The sequence below is a fragment of the Semicossyphus pulcher genome, unplaced genomic scaffold, assembly GCF_022749685.1.
Source record: "Semicossyphus pulcher isolate SPU_LCO1_2020_fin unplaced genomic scaffold, fSemPul1.0.p SCAF_10, whole genome shotgun sequence".
In the NCBI taxonomy this organism is placed as follows: domain Eukaryota; kingdom Metazoa; phylum Chordata; class Actinopteri; order Labriformes; family Labridae; genus Semicossyphus; species Semicossyphus pulcher.
The window spans coordinates 9,543,310-9,563,552 of NW_027211604.1; the positions used below are offsets into that span (position 1 = coordinate 9,543,310).

The 20,243-nt window shown below is 39.8% G+C and overlaps 3 protein-coding genes across 3 annotated transcripts; all 3 read left to right on the forward strand.

The window, feature by feature from the left end:
- The first annotated feature begins 1,500 nt into the window (after window positions 1-1,500).
- On the forward strand, window positions 1,501-4,148 carry cwc15 (CWC15 spliceosome associated protein homolog). The gene is made up of 7 exons (XM_069674138.1): window positions 1,501-1,559; window positions 2,316-2,457; window positions 2,632-2,744; window positions 2,872-2,975; window positions 3,066-3,176; window positions 3,321-3,451; window positions 3,563-4,148. The coding sequence occupies exons 2-7, from the start codon at window positions 2,327-2,329 to the stop codon at window positions 3,690-3,692; spliced, it is 720 nt and encodes a 239-aa protein (XP_069530239.1). The 5' UTR covers window positions 1,501-1,559; window positions 2,316-2,326; the 3' UTR covers window positions 3,693-4,148.
- Window positions 4,149-5,572: 1,424 nt separating this feature from the next.
- Window positions 5,573-11,758, forward strand: mtmr2 (myotubularin related protein 2). The gene is made up of 16 exons (XM_069669290.1): window positions 5,573-5,771; window positions 6,548-6,650; window positions 6,754-6,777; window positions 6,885-6,951; window positions 7,084-7,178; window positions 7,266-7,370; window positions 7,630-7,734; window positions 7,818-7,901; window positions 7,985-8,134; window positions 8,225-8,413; window positions 8,549-8,734; window positions 8,820-9,026; window positions 9,115-9,207; window positions 9,883-9,996; window positions 10,138-10,314; window positions 10,441-11,758. The coding sequence occupies exons 1-16, from the start codon at window positions 5,692-5,694 to the stop codon at window positions 10,603-10,605; spliced, it is 1,944 nt and encodes a 647-aa protein (XP_069525391.1). The 5' UTR covers window positions 5,573-5,691; the 3' UTR covers window positions 10,606-11,758.
- A 2,115-nt stretch (window positions 11,759-13,873) lies between these two features.
- Window positions 13,874-18,858, forward strand: fam76b (family with sequence similarity 76 member B). Its single transcript, XM_069670089.1, has 10 exons — window positions 13,874-14,372; window positions 15,493-15,557; window positions 15,659-15,713; window positions 15,828-15,983; window positions 16,066-16,250; window positions 16,399-16,449; window positions 16,560-16,637; window positions 16,731-16,866; window positions 16,950-17,051; window positions 17,730-18,858. The coding sequence occupies exons 1-10, from the start codon at window positions 14,286-14,288 to the stop codon at window positions 17,817-17,819; spliced, it is 1,005 nt and encodes a 334-aa protein (XP_069526190.1). The 5' UTR covers window positions 13,874-14,285; the 3' UTR covers window positions 17,820-18,858.
- Window positions 18,859-20,243: the final 1,385 nt, after the last annotated feature.

Here is a 20,243-nt window from a genome sequence, read left to right on the forward strand (position 1 = left end):
CCATCAGCACATTGTTGTTTATTATTCATTTAGATTCCCATGATCTGTGCAAAGCAACAGCTACTCTTCCTGGGCTGTAAGTGACAACATTTTTCTGTGTAATTTGTGACTGTAACACACATCCTTCTGCTCCTTCACAAAGACCCTCACACACACATAGGTCTGTATATGATGAATTAGATCACATTAAACAAAGAGGGCACGCTGGCTTGCAGAAAATCACAGTCACACCATACTTTGTTGAATTTTGTCTTCACTTCTCTGGTGTTTTGTCTCCTATGGAAGCATTTGAAGTTGACCAAGTAACAAAAGACTTTAGATAGATAACGTTTAAAAGTTGTGTGGAATCCAGCAAAACCTCCTCTGTTGGTTTTCCGTCTTGAACCTGAGCCAGCGTCTTCAGTAAAAATTCCTTGTGTTCTTCCAGCATGGAATCAAAACAAAACGGAGGTCGTCAAAGTCATGTACCACACACACAGTATAAACAGGACTGACGTGGTAGAACGGGTACGTATTGCTCAATGTAATTGCAGAGAAACAAGACGGTACATTTTGAACTACACTGTGTTTTGTGTCTTAAAATGCAGGTCATGTTTTACTTATGTGTAAAACAAAAGGTGTTTTTTCTTTAACATCTGAGATTGTTCTACAAGTATTGTTACTACATAGTAGAATAAACTTACTATTACATTTTTTCAATACATCATATGATTTGCATATCTTCTGTCCATCTTATCTTCCTGAAAATAAATAGTTCTTTGAACTTTGTGCGGGTTCGCTGTTAGCCAACTGATTCTAAATCTGATCCTGAAAACAGGTCATGAAGATGTGATAATATTGTGAGACATCATCTTTAGATGTCTACACCAGCCTGAAAATGGAATCGGTACAAACAGTTAAAGTCTATGTCTATTTGAATTGGAATAAGATTTTTTTTTATCTCTCTACCTCACTGTATTACTTTGATGTGTGCTGCATCTACTTGCATATTGTGTGTAGATAGTTTAACCATAATACAGTCTTTAACACCTGTCAATGGCAGCAATGCAGCCAAAACGATGTACAGCTAAATTATTGTACATTCAACTAAACTAAGACAAACTAAAGTCTAGTTTAAAACTCACAGGAGTGTATGATTAAGGGAACAGTCCAGACATGTAGGTAACTCATTGAACTGTTATCAGGTCGCGTGCAGGCACTGAATAAAGATGCTAACATTAAAAGCAAGTTGAATTCTGATTCTGTTTGAATTCAAACACTATTTCCCCCCTGATTAATGCCATTTCTCCATTTAATTGTTCTCACAAGCAAAGGTACCTAATTTTAGGAACTCTACTATATTTGTTTATTTCTATACCCCTCAGAGCAGAGATTTTAAAATAAAAATGAGGCGAATTTATTTAAATATAGCGTAGGCTATTCATTTAATAGGTACAATTATGTGTGATAGTTAATTTCCGAGTGTTCTTGAATGCATCTTTTCCATGCGCAGGGTTTCTACAGGACGTGACGTCACTTCTAGTGTCGGGTCTTCTATTTCTTCGTGTGGTAGCAGCTTTGTAAGTAATATTGCTCTTCAGTACATTTCAAAATGTTATTTAAAAGGCACATTTGAATATAGGTTTACTTCATCAAATAACTGAAATAAGTATGGTGGTACAGTGTCGTCTTGAGAGGCGAAATAGCTTCGTTTTCCTCCTCAACAGCATTGTTTGTCGAGCTATGCTAGCAACTTATTAGCTGCAGAGGCTAGCTGGCTAGCTTGTGTTTTGTACTTTATCAATAACTAGAACACAGCTTATTTCCCCATAAATAGAGGGTATGTTATACACAAAGACATGATTAAAATAATCTGGGTTTTTACGATTTTTATCTAATCAGCTATAACGTCAACTCACAGTTTTTATGCATGTTACTTAGCATGCTGTTGGATCATTAATTATTGACTATGAAACATTATGCATTTTAATTCATAAGCCATTATTTTAAGTCATAAGTCATTTATAAATTATAATGAATATTACCCATACTCTGCAGAAAAGTAGTGCTTGGTTGATATGTGAGTTGATGGCAGCAGAACCTGCTGAGTTTCTAGAGCCACTGTTGCGTTAAAATATATAGTGTAGTATAAAACATGTTAGGGTTGGGGTTAGGAATAGGAGCAGAATGCTGTATCATTTTAGATTTGATATCTGTGTCAGGAACTGCCTGCTTGTAGCTTTCCCATCCTGTGTTATGGTTCTCAGGTCTTGCTGTGTGCTGTTCTACTTAGTTTTTAGTTCAATTGTATTCTCCTTCATGTGTTGCCAATGCAGAGCCATCAAAGATGACTACAGCTGCAAGGCCAACATTTGAGCCGGCCAGAGGAGGGAGGGGTAAAGGAGAAGGTGATTTGAGTGCCCTGTCCAAGCAGTATTCAAGTCGAGATCTTCCAGGTCACACCAAGATCAAGTACAGGTCAGTAGATCAAACAAGAATGGAGAAAAGATTTTCATTGACAATTAAACAATCTCAACACAATTTGTCATACTTTCTGAATTATTCCTGTGGTATACTTACTCTAAATGTGGACTAATGTTAGAAGTATATTTTTTTATTAACTTTTGCTTCAAATTTCTTTCCTGTTTATAGGCAACCTACCCAGGATGCCCCTGAGGAGGTGCGTGCCCGTGACTTCCGCAGGGAGCTGGAGGAGAGGGAACGTGTAGCTGTACGTGACAAGACCAGAGAAAGGGGGCCAAGAGGTTGGTTTTTCTGCAGATATAAGACTTAACGCTAATTAAAAACGTCTTTTACTGTATGTTCCTGATCAAGTTTATTATACACATGACAACACATATTTGTAATACTGCAATGACCTTCATTTTTCAGAGCACACCACCTCATCTTCATCGTCATCATCATCATCTTCAAAGAGGCCCAGACTGGATCAGATCCCAGCAGCCAACCTTGATGCTGATGACCCTTTAACTGATGTAAGTGCTTTCAATGCACGGCTTGGTGGACACTTAGTCTTAATTAGCGCTCATTAAATTCCCTCACCAATTATGCTCGGTTGTTTATAGGATGATGAGGACGAGGACTCTGAGGAGGACAGTGACGACGATGACACTGCAGCTCTTCTGGCAGAACTGGAGAAGATCAAGAAGGAGCGGGCTGAAGAGCAAGAACGCAAAGTAAAGTATTGTTTCAGACTGATGTGTTTGTACCTGCTGTCTGACAAGAAAAGCATAATGAAGAAATAAAACCTGGGGTTACATTTGTGTGAGGGCAAATGTTAAGCCTTCGTATTAGTTGAATTGTTTCTTTTCCCATCTTAGGAGCGAGAGCAGAAGGCAGAGGAGGAGAGGATTCGTATGGAGAATATCTTGAGTGGCAATCCATTAATCAATTTGGCAGGACAGCAGCAACAGATGGCCCAGACTCAGAATACATTCAGGGTCAAGAGAAGGTATCTAACAAAAACACACACAAACACACACTAACAACATGAGTGATGTATTTAGAGAAAGAACTTCTTCTCACTTCCTGCTAAAACAATAATATGGTAATATCTCTCTAGGTGGGACGATGATGTTGTGTTCAAGAATTGCGCCAAAGGAGTGGATGAAGCACGGAAGGAGAAGCGTTTTGTCAATGACACGCTGCGCTCTGAGTTCCACAAGAAATTTATGGAGAAATATGTAAAGTAGAGGACGTGGTTTTTCTTGATTTTATTTTTTATTTCATTTCTATTGTCTCCGCCCTCCTGTTGTCCCCTATTCCAGGTGTGATAGATGTCATTCAGATTCATTCTGTATTCAAATGCATTGGTATTTGTACAGATAACATGATAAAATGTTGTATATAAATGATTTGCTGAGTTACATCCTTTCAATAAAGCTAATGAAAAGTCGAATGGCATTATTAAAAATGATTTAACATTTCTGTAGTTTTTTTTTTATTTCAATAAACAAACACTTGTGTTTACACTGGTTTGCAGGAACATCTCTGAAAAAGTTGTCTGTCATTGTGGAAAAAGTTCAGTTCACAGTTTTGGTTTGGAAGTTGGATTCTACCTTTTTCCCAATATTAACTTGTCTGAGTATTGATCTGTTTCACGCATAGTTCTCATTGAGCAATGTCTTAAGAATAAAATTAACTCTTAACAGAGTGTGTTTTATACATATGTTCAAGCAAATACGAAGTTTGCAGCTATACAAATATTAATCAGAAACTTACTTAAGAACTAAAACGAAAGCTGGAGAGCCCAGACCTCCACAAAGGTCAGAAGTCTGGTCTTATAACAACTTTGGAAAGAATTCTTACATACTGTCTATGTGTTTCTACAGTGATGTTTGGGGTGGCTGTTCTGGTTGGGTATGTTTATCCATCCATCAATCCAATATCTACACCGCTTATCTTGTTCAGGGCTGTGGTGGGGCTGGAGCCTATCCCAGCTGTCATTGGGCGAGAGGCGGGGTAAACCCTGGACTGATCCAGTCAATCACAGGGCTGACACATAGAGACAGACAACTTCTCACACTCACATATACACCTACGGGCAATTTTAGGGTCTGTTGTATGTTTAGTTATATCAAACTGTACTTTGACATAGTGTGAAAAAATTGTCAATATTGTTGTGTTTAAAGAGTTTGCAGTGTTGAGGTGCCCTGATTACATTTCATAGATTATTTGATTCAACATTTACATTCAATATACTAGGTAGCCAGAGGCTAAGGTGTGAAGAACACATTGTCTTGGGGTTACACAACTCTTTTCTTACTCCATCCGCATGCACAGAAGGCTTATTGTCTAATATCTATAGTGCTTATAATACATTAGTACAATAAATCCCTGTATATTCAAACGTAATTATGGTTTATAACAATTCCCTTTTGTTGTTGATAGTTTAAAAACTGTTGGGATACATATTTCAAAAGTTTAAATCCTAACATTTCACCTTTAATGTTGAGTATGAGTGTAAATGTTAAGCACTACGAGCACAATGGAGCACCATTAGAGTACATTGTTGTGAGTGTAATCTTTTGTTGTTTTAAAGATTTGTTTTATTGAAATACTCAACTGCAATATGTAAAATACAAAAACATTTAAAAGGCGTGCATGTGACAGATTTAAAGAGAAAGAAAAGAAAAAAATATTTATTAGAAACAAAGAAATAAAACATCAAATAGATTTTGCATTGTAGTGGTAATGAATGCAAACAGTACGTATAAAACAATGACTAATAATAATTTAAACAATATTATAAATATAAAAAGACAAATAAGAAAATAAATATATACACATGTATTTGCAACTTATACATAGAAAAAAAATAAAGCCGATATACTTATCGGCATAAACACGTCTACAAATATGCACTCAAGAGGTGAACGCACAATACACAAACGAAATATCAACATTCAAATAAACGTCTTTCACAGGTGTTTTAAAGCAAAGACTTCATTATAAATCGTACAAAGAGCAGTGAAGACAGCATGCGACACTCGAGCCTGCCGGCAGGGGGCGCCGTCTCTAACAATTGCTTCCTTGTGACAGGATTGGGAGGCTGCTGGGAAAAGATGGCAGCTTCCTTTTGTATGTGGGGATTTACTGTTCTCCGAGGGGGGATTTAAAGACTTTCTTCAGTGGATACACGGACCTCCCTCGCATATTCGGGGTTCAAACTATTACTTTTATCAGGAGAACATGGAGAAGAGCGGGAGTGTCGACAGTTTGGGTTCGAAACGCTCCTCTTCCCGACAGCCAAGTGTTGATTCATTGTCCAGGTAGGCTAAACCCACCACAACACATCGCGTTTTAAGCTAGCTTAAAGTTTTGAAACTAAGAAAATGCTGTACATTCATGTACTAAGATTTAAATTGACTCGCCTAATGCTAATTCGTCTTTTGTAAGCACATTAGAAGTGACGGTTAAACCACAAATAATGTAATGTGGGGAACTAACTGCCAAGTAACGACCACCGACGTTGACAGTAAATTAGGGCACCATTAATAGCTGCTGTCATTGTCGGTTATTGTCCCGTTTAATCAAAAGGACTTTTATTGTGAAGGGGGAACTTGACAAATGTCCATCTGTAGTTGGGTCCAGAGTTGTGTATTTGCAGGCTCGTCTGACCGACATCCTACGTTAGAAACCATACATAATATGGCAACTTCTTCACTGACTGATGTGTTTATATGGTTTTTGATCATTCAATGAGAAAATTGTGATAACAAAATCATAATTTCCTAGTGGCCCAATTCGACCCCTTTTTAAGTTGTTTGTATAGCTTAAAAATCCGTAAATAAGATGAAAAAAATAGACAAAGATGCTGCAAATCTTCATATTTGTGAAGCTGGAACCACAGCTGATGAATCATTTTCAGTCGAATAAAAGATAATCGATTAAGCACTGACTCTGCTTCATATCACACTAACTCAGTAAATACTTAAGTTGCTGTTCAGCTTTATTGAAGTCTAAAATGTGTTTTTCAGGTTACAAATAATGGTTTGAAATGATTAGAAATGGCTGCATTTTTTTTGTCCTTTTCATTTCTCACCAGTTCTTCCACATCTCGCTCTGACCGGTCCGCCCAGGCCAAGCCGCCCTCTGCCATGTCCTCTGACTCTGTGGCCACCTCTGCAGAGCTCTCTCCAGAGATGAGGGTTAGTAGCCAGCATGTAATAATAAATGATAGTAACTTTATTTACATTTAATGTAAATGATAACGACCAAAGCATAACTCGCATTTTTTTCTGTATCTTTCAGGTTAAGCCCAAAGCTTCTACCAAGGTACATCCTGTCATTAATTAAGTACTTCCAAACATATGTCTTTAAATATTAGTTACACCTGAAGAGACTGCCCTCATTCTGGTCTAATGTGTTTCTAATGTTTGCAGAAGGTGCTCAGAGAATCGGACAAAGAGGAACCACAGTTACTTCCAAATGAAGCTGTGCAAGACATGGGTAGGTTCTCTCTCTGCTGCAATCACAGCTCAGATTATAAAGATAAAGAAGCATTTTTTACTGAAAACAATTATAGTTATATTTTTACTTAATTGGTTAAATAAAGATTTCGTCTTTTATTGAATTGTGTAGCCCATGATGTCACCTACTTCTGTCCTTTCATCGGGGCACTGAGGGGAGCAGTGACAGTTACCAACTACAGACTTTTCTTCAGATGCATGGATAGGGTATGCGTGATGAATTTTAGTTTTATACCACTATAAATATTTCAGAAATCATTTTGTCTGTCTGATGTGTTTATGTTTGGTTTCTAGGACCCAACGTTTGTGCTCGACCTGCCCCTCGGGGTGGTGAGTCGTGTGGAAAAGATTGGAAGTGCATCAAGCCGTGGTGACTTGTCCTATGGGCTGGTCTGCAAGGTGAGTAAGAAGTGGAAATGCTCTGGAGTAACTTCTCTTGTTTTATGTGGAAATTCAGCTGCAGAGTGCACAAGCTTCTCTCATCTCCACTGTGGAAAGACACTTTCAGAAATCAAAGTCTTAAAGAGAGAGTGAGCCACTAAACAAGCTCTATGTAAACATCAGCATATAGTGGCGTAACTGCTATGAGAACCTATCTACATCCAGCTGTTGACCCTTGAGTTTGACCTTGACCTGCCTCTCGGTCTTCTTTGTGCAGGATATGCGCAATCTGAGATTTGCACACAAGCAAATGGAGGACACACTGAGGAAGTCCATTTTTGAAGTGCTGATGAAATTTGCGTTTCCTGTTTCCAACGGGCTGGTGAGTGATTCTCAGCCACACTATCTGTGTCACTGTAGCACTGTGCCCTCTGCCGACTGATGAACTTCCCTTCCTCTCCACAGCAAATCTTTGCCTTTGATTATGGGCAGGTCTTCCCTGAAAATGGATGGAAGGTGTATGATGCCGTCTCTGAATACAAAAGACAGGTATGAGAGAATGACTTAGTCTGATTGCTTTCCTTGCTGTGAAAGAATGCGTGTCACATTGGCTGTTTGCGTGTTTTTTAAAGGGTATACCTAATGAAAGCTGGAGGATAACAAAAGTAAACGATCACTATGAGGTATGTGACACCTATCCATCAACGCTGGCTGTACCTGTCAACATACCAGACGAGGAGCTGAAGAGAGTGGCTGCCTTCCGAGCAAAGGGCCGGATTCCTGTGAGTGATAAGCCTTCAGCAGAAATCTAAAAAGATCCTCCTGTGCGGTTGGTTTGTTGGACCCTCTGTGGTGATATATACTGTGTTCAGGTGTTGTCATGGATCCATCCAGAGAGCCAGGCGACGGTGACGCGCTGCAGTCAGCCCATGGTTGGGGTAAATGGAAAGCGGAGTAAAGAGGATGAGAAGTACCTCCAGGCGATCATGGATGCTAATGCTCAGTCCCATAAACTCTTCATTTTTGATGCCAGGCCCAGTGTCAACGCTGCTGCCAACAAGGTTTTTACATTTTATGAGATATTATTATATTATTTAAAGAAATTCTCCTAGAATTACACCCTGCATAGGTGTCAGAGGTTAGGGGCGGTTGTATTACAGCATCATCATTATCCCCTTGTTCCTGTTCCTCCTCAGATGAAAGGGGGCGGTTATGAAAGTGAAGATGCATATCAAAATGCTGAGCTGGTCTTCCTGGATATTCACAACATCCACGTGATGAGAGAGTCACTCCGCAAGCTGAAGGACGTGGTGTACCCCAACATCGAGGACTCCCACTGGCTCTCCAACCTGGAGTCCACTCATTGGCTTGAGCACATCAAGGTCAGCTTAATGTTGATCAATGGGATCAATGAAGATGAGCAATTCCCAGCTTCTTGAACAAATGTTGTTTCTGTTTGTTTTTTAGCTGATCCTGGCAGGCGCACTGAGGATTGCAGACAAGGTAGAGTCTGGGAAAACGTCAGTGGTGGTGCACTGTAGCGACGGCTGGGACCGAACAGCCCAGCTCACGTCCTTGGCCATGCTCATGCTGGATGGTTACTACCGCACTATTCGCGGCTTCGAGGTGCTGCTGGAGAAAGAGTGGCTCAGCTTCGGTCACCGCTTCCAGCTGGTAAATACATTGTCATAAACTTTTGACAGATCAGAAACTTGTGATGGTTTCTCGAGATGAATCGCTGATTGTATTTTCTTTCTTTAAGCGTATCGGTCATGGCGATAAGAACCACACAGACGCAGACCGCTCTCCGGTTTTTATCCAGTTCATTGACTGTGTGTGGCAGTTGACTCGCCAGGTAAGCAATAAGTGGTGCTGATCATCCTGAAATATTCTTAAAGCAGCAATTCTACCCTTTGAAAAAGCCGCTGTCAGTCAAAGCTGGTGTTCTCTTCAATCGACAGAAGCAATAATATTTGAACTTGGCACCATAGCTGTGAAGGAAGGTGTACAAACAGCTCATGGTTTCGCCCATTCTACATTCCTATAATACCCAGTGTGCATTGCGCCCCTCCCTCTGAAAGGAACGGCCTAGTTAGAGACGCTTGAGTGAAATACTCCCGTTTCGCTGCAGGCAGTGGCTCAGAGCAGTACAGAATCCGAAATAGGACGAGAATATACCGGCGGATCGTCTAAAAAATTGGGGTCAGCAGTCTACATTTCAAACCTGACAATTTTGAACGAGACATGACATCGTAGGCAGGCATTCCAGATTGAGGAAGTGTAGTTTAGTAAGCTCCCTGTTCTCCGCCAAATGAAGCCTTATATGTAGTCTTGCGGAGGTTTTCCACTGCCCATTGGAGAATGGGATAGCGTCCTCAAAAGGCCCAGAGCAAAATTGCATTTTTATTCTACCATAATGACATTAGCTCCCCATAATAGCATGACAGGACCGAGATTGAAAATCGGCAAACTGGCTCTTTAACAATTTCATGATCTTTGAAGGCCACTAATGAAGCTGTTTTTATTTAAGTTTCCCGCAGCCTTCGAGTTTAATGAATACTTCCTGGTAACCATCCTGGACCACCTGTACAGCTGCCTGTTTGGGACATTCTTGTGTAACAGCGAGCAGCAGAGGTTGAAAGAAGTAAGAGAATTCTATGATTGCTTTTTTAAAATTGCAATTATTAACTAAAATATTGAAAGAGCCTGAAGTAGAAAGTGTTTTACTGATCTGGAATTTAATGGTGCGATCAGAGTCATTAAAACAACACCTTTCATTTTACAGGAGATTCCAAAGAGGACGGTGTCATTGTGGTCTTATATAAACAGCCAGCTGGAGGAGTTCACCAATCCTTTGTATGTGAACTATTCCAACCATGTGCTGTTCCCTGTAGTCAGTTTACGTCACCTGGAGCTTTGGGTTGGCTACTACATCCGCTGGAATCCTCGCATGAGACCTCAGGTATGTCAATAATCCTGTCTCAGGATAAACATCTGACGTCAGTGTTTTTTGCTTTGTTTGCATAGAAAATGCTCGCTCTCTGTACATGCGTATTTAAGTTGCTTAGGTTGAGCTTTACATTCGCAGGAACCTGTTCATCAGCGCTATAAGGAGCTGCTGGCAAAGCGCGCCGAGCTGCAGAAGAGAGTGGACGAGTTACAGCGAGAGGTGACCAATCGCTCTGCCTCGTCCTCCTCTGAGCGGGCCGGCTCCCCCACACGCTCCATCACTCCGGTGCAGACCTTTGTTTGACACTATGGACCCTCATGTAGGTCACAGAAACGATATCCCACCTATGAGGAGGTGCCATACAGTAGTTAAGGTCACACTTGTCGCCATGTAGGACCTGCGTGCATCAGTGGATGACACACAGCGTTAAAACATTACCACCAAAAGTCTGACTCAGCAGATTACTGTATATGCATCCCTCCCTGTAGAGTCTGTGTGTCTCAGACTGCTTTACCACAGCCATATTGTACTCTTCCTCCACAGTAAGGAGGACATGTAACCAGAATAGCGAGGACTGTTTAGCATATCAACCTACCTACAATCAGTGTTTTTGAAGTACACTAAAATAGTAAGCGGGTAAAATATGTTTGCCTTATACAAGTCATAGGAACACAGGCTTCATTCCTCTACACTACAACTGTTCTGTTGGATCTTCATTTGAAAGCAATACCGCTGAAGCATTTTTGAAAATGTACACTGCTGCAAACACTCCTTTTGAGCTCAAACACTAGCACTAAAAGCGCCTAAACTGCTCCTGAGTTGTTAAATATTCCATGATGTAGCTAAAGGGCTGTAATGTTAGCTTCTCCTCACATTAAGAACTAGTCATAGAGTGCATTAAAAATGTCCTTACATTGAGTGCTTTTAGTCTGTTGTGACCAAATATTTAATATGCACATATAAGGTGTTATGTATGGCATTCCTCTCATTGAGTGAGTTAGGTTATGTAAGTTTCATTTTTCTAACTAGTTAACGTTATTTATTATCCTTCATCGCAGACTCGTATTTATGGCTCACAAACACTCATGATCTCATGTCATAAGATCCTTAGAGGTGTTCCCATGCAGCATTAATAAGCCACACAGAATATGCAATTTGACCCGGTCATTTACTCAAAGTGTGTATGTGTGAACATTTCTTACAGATGTTTTTTTAAGCTCACCTGATCTTCTTTTTTATACCCTGCAGAATGTGTCATAACTAATCATTTGCTTTGAGTGCTATTTTTTTTTTTTAGTTTAACAAATCTGATTGAATCTCTGTGCCTTCCTTTGAAAGACTGATTGCGAGAATTAAATGAGAAAAGTGTGCAGTTTTTTAAAAGCCAAGGTTAAGTGGTAAATACTTTGTTAGTTAGCCTTTGCTCTGAGCATGTGAATACTTGCAATAAACACGAGACTCAACAACAAAGAGTGAGTATGTTTTTCACATTAGCATGATGCATTCACAACATCCTCCTGTTTATTCATTGGGTTTAGCTTTTAGTGTTTAAATAATGTAAATGACCTTAACAATGACAATAACTTTATTGATCCCCAAATGGAAATTCACTTCAATCATCATCTAAAATCGGTTACATAAGGATTGCAACGACAAGAGTGCCTTTTATTATGAAAGTGAAAATGAACAGTGTGACTGTGCTAGAGGGCAGTGTTAGACTGCAAATATTGGCATGATCACATTCAAACTGTTTTACTCTCATGCCTTAATACTAGATGCCTAGCCTTAATTTGGCTCTAAAGCATTCTTTACCCATTAACAGACTTAATATCCCCCTGCCTATGTTTTTACTTTGCCTACTTTAAATTAATTTGTAATGGCACTAAAAATATAAAGCAACCAAAGTGTAGTAATTTTAAACACAGTTAAAGAGACATTGCAATGCTGTACACATTAACAGCTTCACGACTTGTTTTATGTTACTTTATTTCTTTATTTAGAAACATACCCGCAAACACAAGTTTAAAAAAAAAACCCAATGCCAAATGATTTCTTACAAGTTTCCATGGTGATCCAGCGAGTATATCACTCTTTCAGTTGCTGTTTACGTTATGTTAATTAAGAAGCAACTGATTCAAAGTAGTCACACAAAGACATGAGAGCAGACATGGATACAGTGGAGAAACATGGCAGGCGAAAGAGGAGACGGTACACGTGAGGTTTACAGAAGGTAGACTGATTCAGGGGACAGGTTAAGAGATAGGAACTGATTCAGGATCAGCCAAGGAGTTGGGTAAAGTAGAAACATGAACAAAGTCTGAGATGGCAAAAATACAATTATTTTTCAAGGGATTGTCCATCCATCCGTCCATTTTCTATAACACTTATCCTGTTCAGGGTCGCGGGCTGGAGCCTATCCCAGCTGTCATTGGGCGAGAGGCGGGGATACAGCCTGGACTGATCGGCAGTCAATCACAGGTCTGGAATAATCCATATCCAAAGTAATTATAAAGATTTCAACCATCTACATCATCGTTCGGGCATAGATGTCAGCCATTAAATATGAAGAAATCAAAATGCCCTCGATTTGGTTCTTGCGTTTGGTCACCATTCTCTAGTTTTTCCACCAGAGTGTGGTGTTGCTCTTTTTCAACTGTAAAATGAAGCCAGTACATTCTGTGTTGGTTAAAAAGTAATAATGTAAAAGAACCTCATCTGAAGGGTTTCATATGTTATGGGTTGTGTAGCCTATAGAAATTTTTAAATGGGGAAAATATCTTTAACAGATTTCATAAACACTTGCTATAGTTCACATATATTATTATCTCTACACACTGTATTTCAATTGTTGTCTTAAGCTGATTTTTATAACTCTGCATACAGATAGGAGATTGAACTGCTGGCTCTCTGGTGTAGTCAGAGCAACCTGGAGTTAAACCATCAGGCATCAGGTTTTGGTATCCTTTATCTCCTAGTACCTACAGTACACTGAGGGTGTCCAACATAGATCACAAGGATCCAGCATGCAGAGCATTAACAGCTCAGTGTTACAGCGAAGCCTAAGTAAGAATCTCTGATTGATCTATCAAACTGATAGATTGTTTCTGGGATTGTAGTTTTTTTTAATGATCTTTTTTGCCTCCCTTCCCCCATACCAGAAAACTTCAGGGATGTTACCACTAAATGACTTGTGACTACCTTGTGATTTCCAATCTAGGGGCCCTGATGCTCAGCCATGGAAACCATGCTGCAGGAGATTTCAGGCAGTTTAGCATCCTGATCACACATAATAGATGTTCTTAAGGAAAACTGGGAGTGATAATAACATAACTGTTCAGTCTCTGTATGACTAAACCACTAAGGATTTTAGACGTTAATTTGGTGACCAAACTAGTTAAAACTATGCCAGACAATGTCATAATTAAACTATGTGGCTCTGTGGTGAATGAATACAGGCGTGTGATTGGCTCAGCCCATTTTAAACTTTGAATCCCGCGGACGGATGTTGTGTCGCGATAGGTTTCCTTTCTTCTTCTGAAGCAGTCGGCCACTTCCGGTTACATGACGACGACGGCGTTGATACAAAAAGAGAGAAGGAAAACAGGAAAATACCTTTCTTGGCGAGAACACTGGGAACTTAACAGAAATAGCTAGACGTATACGAGCGGGTTTCTTATGTGGCGATATATCTAACGGTCGACCTCAAGTTTGTGTGGTTTGATAACGTGTGAGCAGTTAAAGATTATAGATATTTGGAGTTTATTGTTCTTCGCCTGCTCCCTCCAGCTAAGCTATTTCTGTGTTGCCCTACCTAGCCGTGCTAGCTAACGTTAGCTACCGCTGGATGCCAACACAGTGTGTGTGTGTACACTTAGTTCTCAATCGGTAAGCGGATAGAAAGAAAACACCGCGCCGTTAATCTGTTCAGTTTGCAGCTGGACTCCGCTAACCTCTGCTAGCTCGGTGACAGTAGTTGGGAGAGAATGGCAACATCGGCTCTGTACGCCTGCACGAAGTGTAACCAGCGGTATCCCTTCGAGGAGCTTTCGCAGGGCCAGCAGCTGTGCAAGGTATGTGAGTGTGTGTGATCGAGGATGACCGCCAACAAGACACAAACAACACCCGAGCTTAAACAGTGGGCAAGCGTGCCAGTGTTATTGCCGACTAAGAGTGATGGTGTAACGACGAGCAGCAAGTTAGGCAGGCTCAGGTTATGTAACAGCTCTTATCTCTCCAACCTGGACACGCAAATGCTGTAACCCTATTTGGATAGCAACAACACATTCAGATCGCATTTTAACAGCTACTTTTTCACCCTCATTCAGGCAACATTGAAATAATTCAACTTTTAAGATTTGGCGTTAATCTATTCACTCGCCAACTTGTTGCTCTGGTAGAGCTTCAATGTGTTATTGTTGCTTACAGCTCAGGGACAGACATTTTTCAGTAAGAGGAAGGCTATCTTGGTGCGTTTATCCTCTTACAAGTCTTCTGGCTGTACATTTCTTTGAATCACTTTCTGTCTGCACGGATTCAGCTCTGTTTAAAGCAACTCGTGAACACTGTAATTCAGATTCAGGTAACTTTATTTATCAGGTTTTACAGTCCACCCAGACCATACATACATTCACAACAGCAGCATCGGAAGTATGTCGGAGACAATAAATAAATAAATTAAATTAATCAGTACATAGTCAGAGGCGCAAGCGGGCAGTGTGGAACAATGCCTGATGACTCACACGAGGGCTGGACAAACATCATTAAAAAATTCACACAGTAAAAAAGTTTAACATCAATATGAAAAAATAAATAGGTACGACATTGTAGAATGCATTGCACATTGATGTATAGGTTTACAGCTGTGTTATGCAATCAAGTAAGATTTTCAGATATTAAAGAATGCCAAGTACAGGTACAGCCCGGTCACACCGTGATAAGGTGTGCTTATTGAACAAAAGGCAGTCACAATATGTTCTATTCTTTACTTCTTGCATACACCCAAACAGTCGGGCGTTGGTATTTACACGGATGTTGTAGCCAAGATGTGTTACATAAGTCAAGTTGTGCTCATACAAACAACACCTTTTGAGGTAGTCATGTTTCTGATGTGTCCATTGCGAAATATATTTGTGATCCTTTGCCAGCATTTGTTCATAAGAGCACTGACGCTTCTTTGTTTTGTCACCTTAGGAATGTCGCATCGCACATCCAATAGTGAAGTGCACGTACTGCAGGTCTGAGTTTCAGCAGGAAAGGTGAGATTTTTAAACCAAGTGATGGATTTCAATTATTATCTAAGACAACAAAGAGCATTACTTAACATTGTCTGCTTTGGATCTCTGTTTATTCTTTACAGTAAAACTAATACAATCTGCAAGAAATGCGCCCAGAACGTCAAACAGTTTGGAACAGTGAGTTTCTCCTTTTTTTTCCCTGAGGCTCCTTTAAATGACTTCATGTTTATTTTATCTTGAGGCATATAATGTGTGACTACACTTTAAACTTTGTCTTTTGTGTCTCTTCAGCCCAAACCCTGCCAGTACTGTAACATCATTGCAGCTTTTATTGGGACAAAGTGCCAGCGTTGTACCAACTCAGAGAAGAAATATGGACCCCCACAGACCTGTGAGCAGTGCAAACAGCAGTGCGCCTTTGACCGCAAGGAAGAAGGCAGGAGAAAGGTATAAACCTCACACACATAGAGTCTAACATAACAGTAAATGTTTAGCAGGGAGTCGTACTAACTACTGTCTCCTATCACAGGTGGATGGGAAACTGCTGTGCTGGCTCTGTACTCTGTCCTACCGTCGTGTCCTGCAGAAGACCAAGGAGCAGAGGAAGGGCTTCGGCTCCTCCAACTCCTCATCACTGAACGAGAAAGACCACCACTCCAGACCTCACCATCATCACCACCACCACCAACACAGGCACAGCAGCTCTCATCACAAGTATGTCCTCTGTTGTATCACGTCTCGTGGTTCCATCCCTATGCGACTCAGTCAAGACAGTGAAAAGATTTGTGTCTGTCTTATGCTTGTATATGGCTGTTTCCATGAAGTAAAGAAAATTGGACTCACAGTGACTTATTTTTCACAGACTGAGTGGGAGCTTGAGTCCTGAACAAGAGCAGGGACTGTGGAAGCAGAGGTAAAGCTTTAATTCGTTCAATTTACCTGAGTAATATTCATCAGAAAACAATATATAATTTGAGTTTTTTAGGGCCACGTTGTAAATCTCCATTTTACCTTTCTTTGCAGCCATAAATCGTCTTCAATCCAGAAGGACACTCCAAAGAAGAAACCAAAACTGGAGATGAAGCCATCCAACGGGGACAGGTATGAAAAGTGTGAAAAGAATTAAATGTCTAAAATTCTCATTCACATGCTGACTACGGCGCCGGCTTCATGCTCTTTCCTCTCTCCCAACAGTAGTTCCATCACCCAGTCGATGGACTCTGGAGGAACTGACAACTTCATCCTCATCAGCCAGCTGAAAGAGGAGGTGATGTCTCTGAAGAGACTTCTGCAGCAAAGGGATCAGACCATCCTAGAGAAGGACCGAAAGGTAGGTCGTCAGCCTCCCCAAAGCTACATCACCGCTTGTTGTTTGTATTTGTTTAACTTACTGATTATTAAATTCCTCTCTAGCTCACAGAGCTGAAAGCGGACTTTCAGTACCAGGAGTCCAACATGAGAGTGAAGATGAACCAAATGGAGAAATCACACAAAGAGGCTATGGAGCAGCAGCAGGTAGGCAACATCTGCACATGTCAGAAAAGTGCTCATGCAAACACTAAGCGGAGCATGTACTTTACTTCCAACCACACAAACATTATCCTACATCAAGATTTCTTTCTTTGTTTTACGATGATGCAAATAGAGCGACTTATACATAACAATAACGGGGTGTCCACAAAAATCTTCAATTAATTCTCTGAATGAATTTACTCTACTTGTTTTGGGTTTGAAAAGTCCAAAATCGGGTGTATATCTAGACCTAAGTTCACCATTCTTGTGTGTGATATATGTGTCAGTGTGACACATGGATGAGTCACCTGTTGCGTAAGTGTTCAGTCTGTTATGGATACGTTCAGTGCATCGGTTGAGCCATTTCCTGTCAAACTCCTGACTGTTAACTTTATTACTTTGGTTGTTGTTTTGTAAGTGAGACTTTTTCATGTAATGTGCTCATGTCAGTTTGGTTTAACTAGCTGCAGGTTGCCCCAAGTTGGGCAAAACACTTAAGCATGAATGTAGTAAATGCTTTAAAACTGTAATGTCCTAAAGCCAGCTCGAGCTGCTTAAATGCTATCAAGTTTGCAGGTGAACTCAGGTGTAAATATGCGTTTTAATTTTACAGATTCTCCCAGTGAGATTTGAAAAAATTTTAATCTAACTTCTAACACAGCTTCTCATTTGTCTCCACAGTCCAAGAACAGGGAGCTGATGAAACAAGTGGCGGCCCTCTCTAAAGGAAAAAAGTTTGACCGGACAGGAAGTTCCCTGCTGCTGCCCTAACAATAGGCCGGCCAGCGGGTAACAACACAGAGCGGCTTCATTGTTGTAACACTGTGAAAGTCTCCCTCCTGTGTTTCCTCATTGCCACCAACATCCATAAGTTCTTAATTTGGTAAAGCCAGAGACCATGTTGTACATGGAAAGCAATTGTTGAATCAAAGAAACCTTTCTCTAAATGTCAACCTATTTTAGATATTTTATGTCGACTTTTACAGCGGATCACAGGATGTGACTGTGGATTGATCGGAGGATGGAGCCCTCGTTTTTAACACTGCCGGGCCAAAACAAAAAGCATGGTGTGCATATGTGGATAGCATTCTGTCGACTCAGTGTATCCACTTAATTTTTATGGATGTCATGCAATTTATTTATTCAACTGTATTTCTTAGCTTTTTTATTTCCTCACAACATACTAAGAGAATATCCCACATTTGGGGTTTTCTTCAATAGTGATTAGTTATATTTTTCTAAATTGATTGTGAAAGACAAGCGCTCCTTAATGGAGACCCTGTGCAACTTTACAATGTATGCAAACGTGGGAAGGGTGACCACTGAGCTGCTGCTCAACAGTAGAGAACTCTCTCAGTAACAATTCATAACTCAACCAATGAACACTTTGAGAGGCTGTCTGATGGAGCGACACCTCTCGGCTGCCCTCTCTCTCACTGTGTGACAGCTGTAGTGCTTTGCTGTTTCTCTTTAGTGGAACGATTGTAAACTGCATGATTTACTGCCAGACACCGGATGGCATTGTGGTCAGACTTCTTTTTTCCCTCCCTTTTAATTAGTTTTCTAAGAATCACTTGTAAATGTATTACTGGGGTCAGCCATTGTATTTAAACTATTGCTTGTATCTGTTTTAGTGAGTACAGTATGTGTATGGTAAGGCCAGTTGAAATTAACATGTCTGTAGAAGATGCTTTTTAAAGGAACACACCTTTCACCTTGCATTATTGGGCTGGTTTCATACTGTGGCGTCCAGGATCACTTTTGTACTTTTTTCCAAACCAACTGTTTTAAAACTATTAAAACTGGCTAAACTGTTGTTTGGTTTTTTTTTTATTCAACATTAAGCTGTTAAACTTTTAAGATTCAGATATTTGGGAACCCTACAGTTTTGATAAAATTATATAGTTCAGTAGAACATATGGTTTATTTTCACCATTTAAGGATTACAACTATATATATATATATAACGTGCCATTTTACAGTACATCCTGTCAATGGTAAGATGTATGCTTTAAGAGTGTACCAATGTAAATGTACTCATTCATACTGCAGCCAGTTGATGAAGGGAAACCGAAGTGGAGAGGATTGAGCATTAACAGAAACACACACTGTTAATATGTAATTTTACCAGCTTTCAAACACGCTACATACACTTCATGCATGTGATTAAAAGGGCACATACTTCAGCACACAGAGGTTAATTAAAGAAGTTAAGTAGACTATAAAATAACATCTGGTGCTTTCAGGTTAACAGCTTCTTTCCTCGTGAATAATTGGTTTTAATGAGTCAATTTGTTCTGTTTGAGGAAAATGTGACCGTGACTTAAACATTTTCAAGAACTCTTCTGCTGCTGCAGTTGTGAGATTAGAAAAGCTGCAACAATCATATACAAGCTCTGTTTTCAGACGTCTATCGCCCTGGAGAGAAAGCTCTGCATACATGGGCGCTTCAACATTTAATTAGACTACACTCCTGTCTTAAATTACATTTTAGATATCCATTATAGTATTCTCACCAGTCAGCATTGTAATTGAAGATACCCACAATAGCATTATTACAAGCAGAAATTATTTATTTTTTATTTAACCCTTCCTAATCAAAAAGAACATCTCGGATATCCTCAATGACATTCTTCCTAGAAAGCATCAGTTGTGTATTGGGCTTTCAATTTCAGATATCAAATACCAGATATATCTGCAATACAATTTGTAGTAAGGAAAACTCCCATTTTAGATGTACAGTCCAATTGTTTCTAGACGTAATTTAAAAAACAGATATCCAATATTACATCCAAAATTCGTTTTGACTAATTGGTGTTAAGTAATTTCAGTTATAAATGATTTGAATCACGACCAGAAACAATGTAATTGCAGAGCAAATATCTACAGATGTAACGTGGAAATCTGTTGAAATGTGAAAAGATTTTTTTCATTTTCAATAGCTGATTCAAACATGCTTGTAACAATTGGGTTGTATGTATGAAAGGTTTATTTCCCCTCATACTAATTCTATTGCAGATATCCAAAATGTAATTTTGAATATCTGGAATTATAAGTCCAAATACATGTGACTGGCAAAAGCTATATAAGTTTTGTTGTTGTTGTAACAATGTTGTTAGCAGATTATGTGTTTGCAATAGCTAACCTATTAAGGTTATAAGTGTTAAAAATGCCACTTTGACTTTTAAATGATTT

Excerpts from the sequence above, each read along its gene's own strand:
- cwc15 (XM_069674138.1), top strand. The coding sequence starts at position 2,327 with ATGACTACAGCTGCAAGGCCAACATTTGAGCCGGCCAGAGGAGGGAGG. Across the intron at positions 2,976-3,065 it reads CTGATGACCCTTTAACTGAT|GATGATGAGGACGAGGACTC; the intron begins GTAAGTGCTTTC and ends GGTTGTTTATAG. Across the intron at positions 3,177-3,320 it reads CTGAAGAGCAAGAACGCAAA|GAGCGAGAGCAGAAGGCAGA; the intron begins GTAAAGTATTGT and ends TTCCCATCTTAG.
- mtmr2 (XM_069669290.1), top strand. The coding sequence starts at position 5,692 with ATGGAGAAGAGCGGGAGTGTCGACAGTTTGGGTTCGAAACGCTCCTCT. Across the intron at positions 6,651-6,753 it reads AGCTCTCTCCAGAGATGAGG|GTTAAGCCCAAAGCTTCTAC; the intron begins GTTAGTAGCCAG and ends TGTATCTTTCAG. Across the intron at positions 7,371-7,629 it reads CCTATGGGCTGGTCTGCAAG|GATATGCGCAATCTGAGATT; the intron begins GTGAGTAAGAAG and ends TTCTTTGTGCAG.
- fam76b (XM_069670089.1), top strand. The coding sequence starts at position 14,286 with ATGGCAACATCGGCTCTGTACGCCTGCACGAAGTGTAACCAGCGGTAT. Across the intron at positions 15,558-15,658 it reads TCTGAGTTTCAGCAGGAAAG|TAAAACTAATACAATCTGCA; the intron begins GTGAGATTTTTA and ends TATTCTTTACAG. Across the intron at positions 16,450-16,559 it reads CAGGGACTGTGGAAGCAGAG|CCATAAATCGTCTTCAATCC; the intron begins GTAAAGCTTTAA and ends CTTTCTTTGCAG.